At 43.9% G+C, this 13,713-nt stretch overlaps 1 protein-coding gene across 1 annotated transcript; it reads left to right on the top strand.

Moving 5' to 3' along the window:
• Positions 1 to 3,000: 3,000 nt before the first annotated feature.
• Positions 3,001 to 12,890, top strand: LOC311247901 (uncharacterized protein). The gene is made up of 4 exons (XM_084338886.1): positions 3,001 to 3,693; positions 11,421 to 11,560; positions 11,714 to 11,829; positions 12,569 to 12,890. The coding sequence occupies exons 1-4, from the start codon at positions 3,069 to 3,071 to the stop codon at positions 12,708 to 12,710; spliced, it is 1,023 nt and encodes a 340-aa protein (XP_084195012.1). The 5' UTR covers positions 3,001 to 3,068; the 3' UTR covers positions 12,711 to 12,890.
• Positions 12,891 to 13,713: the final 823 nt, after the last annotated feature.

The raw sequence follows: 13,713 nt of genomic DNA on the forward strand, positions 1-13,713 counted from the left end.
CCCAATGTCCCTTCTATTTGTGCTGTCCCTAGGCATTTTGAGGCGGGGGATGAGGTGTTTATTGTGCTGCCCACGCCTAGTACGGTGCTCACTGCCCGGTTCTCAGGACCTTATGTGGTAAGAGGAAAGGTCTCTGCCACTAAGTATATGTTACATACGCTCGGGCGGCGGAGGAGGACACGCTGGTGTCATGTGAATAGGCTAATGGAAAGTCCTGCCCGCGTCTCGTCGGAGTTGAGAGGTGACAGGACTGTTGTTTCACATGCTGTGTTGTGTTCTAATGTGCCTTACAGGACGCACAGGGTTGATGTTGGGAGTGCGAACACCATTGAGCAATTTGCGTATGGTTGACTACAGTATACCGTCATGGCCTCGGTATGAGGAAGGTGCCAGCCACGTCCGGCGGCTGATGCGTCTGGTATTGGGTGAGGTGGTGGTTGACCGTGTGGGCCCAAAATAGGGGCATGTGGTCTATATGGAGTGTGATTTCTATTTATTTTTGTTCTGTTGGTACTAATCGGATGTTGGTTGATAATAAGTGATAATGTTTTGCTAACCCTGCGGGTTCGCTCTTATGGGGGGAGGTGTGACGTACGTGGGTTGGTCATTATCATTATTACTGTATTTGGAAGACCATGTGAACATTAGATTAGTATCGTTTGTATGTGTGTGTGTGTGTGTGTGAACATGAGAGCTAATGATATCTCTTCTTCTCTTCCTGTCAGGTGCTGCCCGTCCCTATACTGAAGGGTGCTGATTGCCTAATGAAGAACAGCTGATGGCAATCACATCAGGGGGGGCGGGTGCACAAGTAGCTGACAGCACACACACACGGGAGTCTTGTTGCTGGAGTCACTTGCCTTATGGTATAGTGGGGAGGCTGCTGTCTCGCTTATCTATGGCCTAAGCACAACGCTGTGTGGCACGGTGCCATCTTATTTGCATGGAGTGTGGGTTAGACTCCACAGCTGTGGTGGCCTGGGATGGGCCCAAGGTAGTATCGTGACTACTAAGTGTTTGTTTGAGTTGTCTCATATGTATGTCTTGTTTGTCCTCCCATACCTTTTTCCCTTTGTGTGTGTTGTGGGTTGAAATCCCCACTGACAACATCCCTTTTCCCTTTGGGAAAAGGCCGTGGGTTGGAACCCCCACATTGCAATAAAACATAATTTACCATTTGAAAAACGTCTTTGTTTACTATCTGCCTAACCGGGACTGTTTTGACAAGCATTTTTCTACTGAGGGGGTTGTTTCTGCTCATGTACCACCTGCCCAGTTTACTATCTTGTATGGTCGATAGACCTCTGTACATGACAGTTTCACTGCTGAACTTTAAGTTCTGTCACTTTATTGAAGGTGTTTGATCATAATAATGTAGGAAAAAACCTGTAAAATAACAGTGTTTCACTGCTGAACCTAACCTGTCAATTAACAGTGGTTCTCTGTTCTCTGGTTCTCAAATAAGAAACAGAATTATCTGTAAATTTATTGCTTTTCCACTTCATTTTAATTAGGGTATTTCAATGTAAATTCTACAGAAAATCTCTGTCGCCAAGCTGCCGGACTTCTACCGTTTTTTTACAGATTTTTTTCTTACAGTGCACCACTGATCTAGCGTGATCGGTGTTTCTAACTGTTTAGCGTCATCCTCTGAAAGTTTAGGAAGGTTAATTTGATTAAGATATGTGTCCATTTTGTTTTGATCGAAGGTCGTTTCTGATTTGTATACGTTGGAGTAGAATTCTGAATGTCGTGTTTATTTCTTTGGGTTCTGTAACAAGTCCTTGTTGTGCTCTAATGGTAGTTATATCTGCAAATCTTTCATTGACTCTTAATCGCATAGCTAATAGGTGACTTGGTTTGGAATCATTATTCTGTATGATTCTGCCCTCTGGCACGCCTCCAGCATGAACGTGCCTGCCCCCATATAGAGGTTGGTTTCCCTCAAATCAATTCACTACCACTGTTCCGTTGGAGAATAACGCATGCAGGATTGCTCAAGAGGAGTGTGATTTTACCCGTTGTAAGACCTGGTAAGGTTTACTTTGGTTTCAGTTGTGATTTGGTATTAACCTATATGTCTGACTCAGTCCTGGTGAAATATTAATCTTTACATAGGTTCTTGCAGGAATTGTGTAGCAGCCAACAGTGAATCGACCATGGAAATCATGGATATTGATCATAGTAAAAATGGCTACAGGTCATTGGATGGAAACAGCTTTAAACATTCAGGTATAAAAAATTATCCACTCATTTACATAATGAATGCAAGCATACACATGTATCCCCCTGCATAAAAGTCCTTTATTATAATGTACCTCATATCTGCTTCCTACATGATTCAGTGTACGAGTTGAGGAAGAGACCTGTCAGAGTGGCTGCGGTGTGCCTGGGGCTGCTGTGTGCCCTCCTACTAGCTGGGCTCGTCGGACAGAGCGCTCACTGTGAGAACTTCATACACTTGTTGTTAAATGTTAAATGTATTTTCCAGTGCGATAATAATAATAATAATAATAATAATAATAATAATAATAATAATAATAATAATAATAATAATAATAATAATAATAATAATAATAATAATAATAATAATAATAATAATAATAATAATAATAATAATAATAATAATAACTTCGTTTTATATAGCACCTTTCAGAGGACCCAAGGTCGCTTTACATAGGGGGGGAGGGGGGGGGGGGGGAGATGACAAATTAACAAACATAGTGGACAGACACAACATATACATATAAAGTGAGAAAGTTAGGGGTGATTATGATTACGATAAGATCACTGTTCTGGGGGCATTTTTGTGCTCATCAGTATTCTACCATTTCTCTTTTGCAGTCAACAACATGGAGAAAAGCCGACAAGACAAATATAATGCCATGACTCAAGATAGAGATAACCTACAGCAGAATCTGAACACTGTGAGCAAAGAAAATACGCAGATACAAAATGCCAGAGATAGGTTACAGGCCAGTTACATGACATTGAGTACCACGAAAGATCGATTACAGAACACAAACAATGGCTTGACAACGGAAAGAAACACTCTAAGAACCAGTAAAATGCAACTCCAGAGCAGTAACAATGCTCTAATCAGGGATAAAGAACAGCTAACCAGAGATAAAGAACAGCTCAAAGCTAGCCGTGCCCAATTACAGACAGATACAGACACCTTGATGAAAGGCAACGACGAGTTACGCAGACGTTACGAACAGGTGATGGGAGACAGAAACCAGGCTCGGAGCGGTCGTGACTCGATGACAAAGGAGAGGGACCAGTTACAGAACAAGTACAACAATCTCACGAGATCACGAGAGCAGTTACAGAGCAGTTGCAATGCTATAGTTAAGACATTCGAAGAGTTACAAATCAGCCACAACTTTAGCAACAGTGAGAAAGAGCAGATGGAGAAGAGTCACATGAACTTGACGGCAGACATGATCACGTTACAGGGCAATTACAGAACTCTTGTTGAAGCTAGAGACCAGCTGCAGGCAGGTTACACCACCGTGATGGAGGAGAGAGACCAGTTACAGATCAGTAGCAAGAACATAACGGAGGAGACAGACCAGTTAAGGGACAATTACAACAACCGGACTCAACAGATGGAACAGCTGCAAGCCAGGTGTCACAACATCACGGCAGAGAGAGACCAGCTACAAGCGACATTGAACGCCACGATTGCAGGTACGAAAAAATTAAGACTAAATAATGATGTCTTTGAGGAGGAGTGCTAAGACATGGTAATGATTTTACTTAAATTTGTGATGTCATCAGGTGACTTTTTGTAGTCCATAGACCTCTTGCGGGTGACGTATTTTCTGGCTCTCCAGTCTTTGCTGCTATAGGGAAATTAATACTATTATTAATAGATCGCTCCTAGCTTCGTCTGCTGTGGTTCATGCAGCTGTGGTCCTGTGAACAAAGCCTTCTAATACATTTCTCTCTCTAATAAGGCGAGGGATATATCATTTTAAGTGGCAGTCACTAGCCAAAACTAGCATTGTAGATAAGATCATCACCTGGCGTCCCCAGTGCCACAGCATTCTCTGCAACATCTGGTCATTTAGGGTTAAACATTGGAACATTAACACAAATGAATGGAAGTGGATACGGACCACTAGCCTAGCATACAACTCCAGGAGAGTTGTTTTTGGCCAACAGATACGCTAGTTGGTCTGTAGCCGCTTCCGATTAATTTGTGCTAAGCTAAGCGTATTTCCCATAGTGTCGGTATGTGTTCCCCTAACATGTGCTTACATCAGAGACGGGAAGGAACTGAGACATGGAACTCCCTATAGCTACTTCTGTCACCAGCTCTGGGGAAATAAGCAGACATGGCACTCTACAAAATTGCTTATACTGTACCAATAAAAGTATGGACGCTTATTTGATTGAGCAAAATATTTTCAATGTTTAGGGTCTTAGAAACATATTGACATTTTAACTAGGAATGGCATTCAGTGGGCGGTTAGGTGGCCGAGCGGAGATTGCGTTCGTCACCAGCCCCGGAGCTGTGAGCTGGATTCGCCTGTTCGAATCCAGCTCACAGCTCCGGGGTTGTCACCAGCTTGGCTGGCCGTCTGCACTAATACAATTGGCTGTATTAGAGGGTGGGAGAAGCTGGCGGGGTGGGTCCGGGTCGTTGTAAACAGCGACTCCTACAGTTCGGTCGGGGCGCCTGCTAAGCGTGGATAGGACTCGAGGGGGATAGTGTGGTCCTCCCACACGCTACGCCCTCTCGATGAGAATCCGCGCTGCCAGGTGAAAAGAAGCGGTGATTGGCTGGACGTGTGTCGGAGGAAGCACGTGGTAGCCTCCACTCTCCCAGATGATCTGACTGTGGGGGTAAGTGCGCAGCGACCAGGAAGGGACTGGGAATTGGCATACGACTAACATTGGGATGGGAGAAAATCGGAGGAAAATGGAGGGGGAAAAAGATCAAAAAAAAAAAAAAGGAATGTCATTCAGTGGATCTTTTTTCTTATAGGGATTTTTTGTTATATTTTGGGTGCATATACTGACATATTTCACCTTTTTCTTTTAATATTTCCAAAAAACAAGGGTAAACTATAGGCTAACAATGTGGCTGGTTTTGACAGACAATTATATTTACATTATTTAAATTGACTTTCCTGATATTTAAGCAGTTGATTGCTATTGTCAGTTGTGCTAATGACTTGCGTTGAGTTTGCAGTGAGGACATGGCCTCCCATTCATTTCCCATTCATTCATTCCCTCTTTGCTTACATGACTTCACATGTGCAATTTCCATGAAATTTTGTGTGAAACCCTTCTTTCACATGACGATGACGATGGAAAATGACACATGTGCAATTGTGTATACAGTAAGCCATAATCACATGGTGTTAGGATGTGGCCAAGCGGTGGAAAAATAGGGTCTCAGGCAGGTTGTCATCACCAGTGTTTTGTTTTTATTTCGTCTTTTCTTTTGTTCCCCAGTGGACAAACAGGCTGCAGTACAACTATCAATAACATAGCATTTACATACAAAGAAATGCCATTTGAAAATAAGAGCAAAAATACTAAACTATTAAACTTTTCAAACAAACTAGACCCTTGGCTATGAGAACTAGCTCCATCGCGGCTGTGTCTCTTTCTCTAGCCTGCTTCTACTTCTCCCTGAGAGGAGCTTCTATCCCAGGCTTTATCCTGGAAGCTCCTCCTACAGAGACAAACCAAAATCAATAAACAAACAACTAACACCTTAAATAATTCTGTACAACATGGATACATAATTCCATACCAAGCTATCACCGCAAAACACTACACAGTGTTTAAGGCACTTTAACTCATTCTGCGCCATCGCTTAATGCGCCAGGGGGCGCTAGTACGCCATCGCTTTAATCAATGGGGGGACTGCAAGATTTGCGAGTGCTTAAAATATATCTTAAATTATAGCTATGGGTCTAATACACGCGTTGATTGTCAGTGAGTTGCTTCCAGTCAACATGTACAAAACAGATTGTGTTTTTTCATCCGTAGATTTCCGTTTTATACCGTTTTGAATACGAGTATAGTTTTGGTGATTCTTAGTAATCCCAGGAAAAGCCCTTTAGTGGAATACACTCAACACGTTGTCATTTTTCACCTGATTATCGAATCTTCCTGAAATCAACGCTAGATTATCATTATTATTCTTCCTCATGCATACATGAAATGGCCCTCATAGCGGGGCGCTCCCCCCGCCACCTCCTGCACTCAACGGTAAACAGCCACACACACACACACACACACACACACACACACACACACACACACACACACACACACACACACACACACACACACACACACACACACACACACACACAGACAGCGTCGATCGCGGTAGAAAGAAATATCAGATCAACGCAAGATTTTATATATAGTGTTCTTACCTGGTCTCTGATGTAATGCAAAAGAAATAATCCAATTATCTGATCGCCATTCCAAATACTGCTCGTGGAGGTCCGTCCCACATTACCGAGCGTTACACATGAATGGGCGGGCGGGGTTACTGTTCCATACCATCGTTGTAAAGGCCTGCCTCGTCTGAGTATTTAAACCCCGCCCGCACGGTATTTGCCCTTTTGCGAGCTCAGACCCATTCCCAATGATAACATCAGGCTGGATGGATGAAAATGTATGGATATAGCTAATAAAAGAAATAACTATTAAAACCCGACTATACTCGTGATTGGGGCTGAACGGTTGGCTAGTTAACCCAACTATACTCGTGACTGGCATTGAATGAGTTAAGACTCTATTCCCTTCTCATTATGAATCCCCCCCCCCCTCTGTACTTCCGGATCTCCCCCCTAGAAAAGGTTTTGGCCTCTCCCAGTCCTGGTTGGGCAGCCAGAGATTCTACAAGGAACCAAGTGTGAGCACAGAGACAAAACATACGGTTATCCTATAACCATAGTTATATGAGTATAGCGAGCGCTCTGCAATCTAGTGGAACTATCCCTTTATCCAATATAGCACTGAATAATCTTTCTCCACATGTACACACCCATCCGCCTGGCCACACCCACATCCGCTCCTCTACATAAGCATGGTCGTGGCCACACTAACAGCTCCTTCCCAAGTCTTTCACCACCGAAGGCAAAGACCACAGGGTCCTCTGTGAGTCAGTGCAGATCGCTCGCTATACTCATATAACTATGGTTATAGGATAACCGTATGTTATATTATCGTATAGCTTACGCTCTGCACTCTAGTGGAACACAGGAGCTGAGCAGAGCGGAAGCTCGACAAATGTACCCACTGAGGCCCCCCACAACCATCAGAACCGGGGAGGACCCGAGCCCCCGGAACCCCCTAGAGGGGGACGGGAGGGAATCAGATCCGACTGTGCGAAGAGGGTTTAGCACCTCAATGCACAGGGTGAGCAGATCGTGGGACTTACCTTCACAGAAGGACCCGCGACCACTCAGGCGCGCATCCCACATGCCACTAGGGAACGAACGGGAAGAAAAAAAAAACTTTACAGCCCCCAACATCACGGGGTCAAAGGTCAAGAACTAGGGATGTCCGATATTATCGGCCTACCGATATTATCGGCCGATATCGGCATTAAAATGTGATATCGGAAAATATCGGTATCGGTATCGGTTTTCATTTTTATTTTTATATTTTTATATTTCTATAACCTTTATTTACCCAGGCAAGCAAGTAAGAACAAATTCTGATTTTATTTATTGTCAAAAGTATGCATTATGTTGTGTTAATTCCACAACAAGAGATATGTAATGTTAATTACCTGAAATTATTCAATTTTGGGGGGCGGGGAAACCCTGAATATATCGGTATCGGTTCATATCGGTTCATATCGGTATCGGAAATTAAGAGTTGGACAATATCGGTATATCGGTATCGGTAAAAATGCCAATATCGAGCATCCCTATCAAGAACCCAACCCTGTGGCAAGGCCGTAGCAGCGGAGCGCGGAGGAGGACCCAGCCCCAGGAACAGCCTGAGGGCCAGGACCCCCCGAAAAAGGGGGCCCGGTGAGGTCAATGATGCCGTAGCATCGGGACCCCACCAGACGGTCACTGATGACACCACCCCCCACATCGCCAGCGTATCGGACAGGGCCCAAATCAAGTGTAGGCCCTTCCACAGCTCTGCTTATGTGTGAAAATACCTGCCACTTGTTATTTTCATCATTACCCTCAAGCAAAGAATAACAAGCTAAGAGAGGGACTCAGCCCTCGATCATATGCCACTATGCACAGCATTGTAGGGTAACCCAGCCAGTTGTGGGCTCAGCCACGTTGTCTAAACGTTACATGAAGACACACAACTTCTCATCATACAACAAAAACCCAGTACATTTTACTCACGTAAAAAACAACGCTGTTCCTAGGTAGAGAGAAAGGCACAAGCCTTGGCCAACGCTAACCCAAGCTATACAAAGCGACCAAGACAATTCTCACACAGCACACGTCGTATCTCCAAATGTAGTGAAGTAACATATGTTTTGTAGACAAAGACATCGTTATTAACAAAAACATTCAGGAGGGGAAGGAACGCAGGACGAAAGGCCGCAACACAGGTTGGTCCACCACGTCGACGAAGGCCTCTCGCTGGCTAGGCCAGAAGAAGCAATGGCCGGGGCCTCGCTCCGGCGTGACGCCCCCCCCTCCTGCAGCCGGTCATGGCGCAGGCCCGACGACATCTTCTGCCAAAGATGACGTCGTAGTCAGAGTGCCAGGCAGGGTTTCCGTTGTCCGGTAATTACCGGTTTTTGACCGGCAAAATCTGTTGAAGTCCGACATATTTAAATCTCTCCGGTCATAATGTCCGGTGAAAATAATTCCCTCTAAGCACAATTTGAATTGTATTAAAATAGTTACATTTGTTTCATTGTTGCTTCACCAAGCAGGTCTAATAATGACAACGATGTGTGTTCTATTATGATATGTGTGTAGTGTTCTGATAACGACTATTGGTGAAGCGATGTCGAGATTCATTTGGGTTTGGCAGTGGGAGCTAGATTTGCGAGAAGCATGCAACTGCAGAGCCGCAGAGCTGACAGTTGTGCCCGCACAGTGCAATACTCCAATTCAGCCATTGGCAATTCAGCTGTTGGGTGGGGGGCGCTGCTGAGCGGTCCCCAGACCGGACCTGAAAGCACCGCTGGCTCTGCGGCTCTGCAGCTGCACACTCTCGCAAATCCAGCACCAAGTCGTTGGGAGGTGGAGATAGTCATCACGCAAAACCCACGATAATGTTGCCATCTTTCTCTGCCAAATTTCTCAGTTCTTCGCTTGATATAAATAAAAATGTGATTATAACAGACTGCTGTTTATTAATGTCGGGCCGACTGCCCACCGACACCTATTTGATTTCAAGTCGGCAGCAGCACGAAGTCTCGAGGGACTTATTTTATTTGGAATATATTAATATGCCTATATACGCAAAAGTAGCTAGTTTTAAGTTAAAATATTATAAATCTACATGCCTTGAGGATGTCATTCTTTATAAAAATAGCCTGCCTATCAATTGTTATTAAGCTCAATAAACTCTGACCGGAATTGATCCCATTTGTCCGGTAGATTGAAATCTTGCAAGACACTGAGACCGGCAACAATTTTTTCTAACGGAAACCCTGGTGCCAGGGCCTGCTATTCTCACGGCTATGCCAATGGTTGTAGCACAAGCTAAACAGCTAACTCTAGGCTAACTGATAGCATCAAGCTAGCGTTCCCAGCCGAGCGCAGCCGGCAGCTAACGTTGTAGCTAAACAGCTAACTGGCTAACAGTTAGCTCATACCGGCTATCGCTAGCCACTAGCTCACGCAGAAGCAAGCTAAGCGGCTACTACTGAAAACTGTACAACGTGAGAAAAGCAATACAGGCCAACACTTCAGACAGCTGCTGTCTTTTCCTCTTCTTATCCGAAGAAAAAAGGGAAAAAGGCAACACACGTCCCTCTTCAGAACGGTGTTTACCAGACACAGCGGTGTCGGCAGCAAGCCCCTCGTTGTACGCAGGCTATAGCCGACCTGAGCATGGAGATATTCTCATAACGAACACCAAGCTCACCTCCCTCGCACCGGGTGTTTTTCATCTTGAAAAGCGGGGCCAGCACGGCGACAGTGGGTATCCGTTTGTCCAGAGACCCGGGGAATTGAACCGCAGATTCTGAATCACGGTCCCAGGAAAACAAAGCTACGACTTCACTTGAGGAGGAGCTAATGTTATCGTGGGGCATCAAACTAGAACCCCCTCCACGCCGCTAAGGGGCAGCGAAAAGGATCCTAACCTGGAGCCGACCTTCGTAAGCTGTGTAGTTGTTCCCCCGCAACCGATACACCTGGCGCCCGCGTTGCAAAAAACATCACCCGCCCAGAGAGGCCGTCAGCCCTCACACGGCCGATCGCCTCCCAAGTAAAGTGTCCAGCTGCAGAGCCGGAGGCAATGCCGGCGGGGATTGCTCAGCGACGCGAGACCCTAATGCGAAGCGCCGGTGGAGGTCAGAATGATCATCATCTTCTAGACACTCCGGTGGCGAAAACATTATCGCCGTATTTCCTCGAAAAATAGTGAGAGAGAAAACAAAGATATAATGTCAACGCAGCTCCTTTTTTCCAAACGTAAATCCTTTCCAATAACTATTTCGGCACTAAACTAAAGTGGTGTATACAGTCACTTTTCGGTGGTGAAAATAGGGAAGTAGCTGTTAGTGTGGCCACGACCCCGCTTATGTAGAGGAGCGGATGTGGGTGTGGCCAGGCGGATGGGTGTGTACTGTGTACATGTGGAGAAAAATTATTCAGTGCTAGATTGGACAAAGGGATAATTCCACTAGAGTGCAGAGCGTAAGCTATACGATAATATAACAGGGTATTTTGGTATTTGCTAAACAATTCAAATAAACACAACATGCTATTATTCAACAGAATGTGTTTGTCTTTTATGTATCTACATGGGCTTTACCAGCATACATGTAAGATACAAACAATGACAAAGGCCTAAGCTAAATGTTAGCATGACCACGTGGGGACCAGGGCTAAATCAATTAAGAATGCTATTGGTAATAATTACAATTGAGATAATCCATTAACCATACACAACTATCACAATTCTATGCCGGCAAGATGTTATTATAAATAGAAGAGTGGTGTGTGTATAGCCAATGTGCATCCTACTTATAGGGCATGGGATAGCCCCATGCCACATGGGACCATATAAAACACACAATGTATGTGCTAGCTAAGATTGGTCAGGTTTATGGATAAAAGAAAATCATGAATAATGAATGCTTTGCTTTTTTGACTGCAAGAAATGGTCTAAAAATACATCATCACAAAAAATCCGGTCTGGAAAGATAGGCGATGTAATTGATCTGCCTGTTTCTCAATATATATATGTTTTGTTTGTTTAATCTCTCAAACCTGTAGGGACCTGTCGTCCCAACTGGAGGAAGTTTCAGAACAGCTGCTACTTCATTTCTATTGTAAAAAGAAACTGGTTTAGAAGCAGAGATGCATGTCGAGCCCTGGGAGCTGACCTTGCAATCATAACTAGCCAACAAGAAATGGTACAGTATGTGTGTGTCTCTGGATGTGAGGGTGTTTGTGAATGTGTGTAAATAAAATACGTATATGTATGTGTGTGTAAATGTGTTATTGCACATGTTTGTGTCAATGATGACCATTATAATGCTTTCAATAGATTTTTTCTTTCCCTCAAGACATTCATCAATGGGTTGTTTAGTCATGGCGAACACGTCTGGATCGGCCTGACTGACAATAGAGTAGAAGGGACCTGGACATGGGTGGACAACACGAAATTGAGCCCGACAAGCAGGTAAGATATTTTATGCAGACTTCTGTGTCGCTGAAAACATGACTTTCCTGGCTGTACTGTACGCGTGAATATTTTCCCTAAGCGGGTTGTACTTCCGCATTCGGTTTGCGCAATCTGATTGGCCACTGACGTTTCTGGTCATGTGACATGTGCGCCAATCGTGTGACGCCTAGTTCTGCCACCGGTTAAGCTTATAGGCAGTGGCACTCTTTCGAAGTTGGTTAAGGTTAGAGTTTGTCTTAGAGCAGGGCGATAGAACACCAGCCCTGATTCCAAACTCTAACCTTAACCAACTTCGAAAGAGTCGCCTAAGTTTAACCAGTGATAAACTAGGCGTTAGGTAGTTTGCAGGCTGTTAGACCCGGAAATAGGCGCAGAACTAGGCGTCACACGACTGGCGCACATGTCACATGACCAGAAATGTCAGTGGCCAATCAGATCGCGCAAACCGAACGCGGAAGTACAACCTGCGTAGGGAAAATCTTCACGCGTACTGAACTATCATCCATGGGTTTGGTTTTAAAGGGATAGCTCAGATTTTTGGAACCCCATCTCTATTTACTTTTCCAACGATGATGTTGATTGGTCGAGTCCTTCCTCAGCACAATCCCCACGGTGCCTCATACTAACCAATCAACATCATCATTGGCAAATAAGAAATAGGGCTTAAGTTATTAAAAAGTCACTAAAGTCATGGCAGAAATATTATTTTCCTTTTTTATATTACACTTTTTTACAGGTTCTGGGCCAAAGACCAGCCAAACAATTATGGGGACGAGCAGGACTGTGCAGAATTCTGGCCCGATACGCTAAATGGAAGCTGGAATGATGACAACTGTATAACAGAAGCAGTATCGATTTGTGAGATGTCCCTGAACTGAGGGCCAGTGTGTTGTATATAGTCTATACTGGTGGTCTTACTCAAGTGTCATAGGGTGGCTCAAAGGGGCACTTTACCAAAGAACAATGCTGTTTTAGCACATAATCTCACACACATCCACACACGTATTGAGAGTAAATACATTTTAATATGGCCACCAGTGATGTCATTGGGGACCAGTGATGCCACAGATTACTTGTAAAAAATAATCCTTTAAAAAGTAATCTAGTTACTTTACTGATTACTTGATTATCAGAGTAACTTAGTTACTTTGAAAGTAACTAGGTTACGAAGTCGTCGTCGTCCCCCCTGCTGCTGCCACAACATAAGAATGACAACAGTTATTTTTTTTAAATAATGCTTTATTGAAAGTGCATAATGTCATAAATCATGATTGGCTGCTCAGACAGGTCATCATGAGACGTCATCAGCCATCAGGCCATATAAGGTCACAGCTGTCCACTGCTCACGCACTCTAGGACAGTGGTTCCCAAACGAAATAAAATAGAAAATGTATATAATATAATTTGTATTAAAAAAAAAAATTGTAAAACCGTTGTGTAATATAAAACATGGTATTATAGTTTGTTATTCTCATGTGTGTGTGTGGCTGTGTGCATGCGTGCGCGAGCGCACGTCCCTTCTCCGGTCTAGCTGACTGTACCCCTGGCTCTCTTATCATCAGCATTATGAGATAGTAACTAAATAGTAACGCACAGCCACTTGGAAAAGTAACTGTAATCAGATTACTGGCTTGTAAAAAGTAACAAGTTAGATTACTATTTACTGAAAAAAGTAATCAGATTAGAGTAACTAGTTACTTAGTAACTAGTAGGGCTGACCCCTATTAGTCGATTAGTCAACTAATCTGTCGAAAGGAGCCGTAGTCGACTGGCCAACCTCTTAGTCGAATATATAAAAAAATATATATATATTTATAAAAAAAAAATTTCATTCTTTCCAAAAGAAAAGAGGCCTAGAAGCGTGGCTAACACTAATGGCAC

This window comes from Notolepis coatsorum, assembly GCF_963971535.1.
Source record: "Notolepis coatsorum genome assembly, contig: SCAFFOLD_155, whole genome shotgun sequence".
Classification (NCBI taxonomy): Eukaryota; Metazoa; Chordata; class Actinopteri; order Aulopiformes; family Paralepididae; genus Notolepis; species Notolepis coatsorum.

Bases quoted from the DNA above. Each gene is read 5' to 3' on its own strand.
- LOC311247901 (XM_084338886.1), top strand. From the start codon at position 3,069: ATGCAACTCCAGAGCAGTAACAATGCTCTAATCAGGGATAAAGAACAG. The intron at 11,561-11,713 runs GTACAGTATGTG...CTTTCCCTCAAG, and splicing joins TAACTAGCCAACAAGAAATG to ACATTCATCAATGGGTTGTT. The intron at 11,830-12,568 runs GTAAGATATTTT...ACTTTTTTACAG, and splicing joins AAATTGAGCCCGACAAGCAG to GTTCTGGGCCAAAGACCAGC.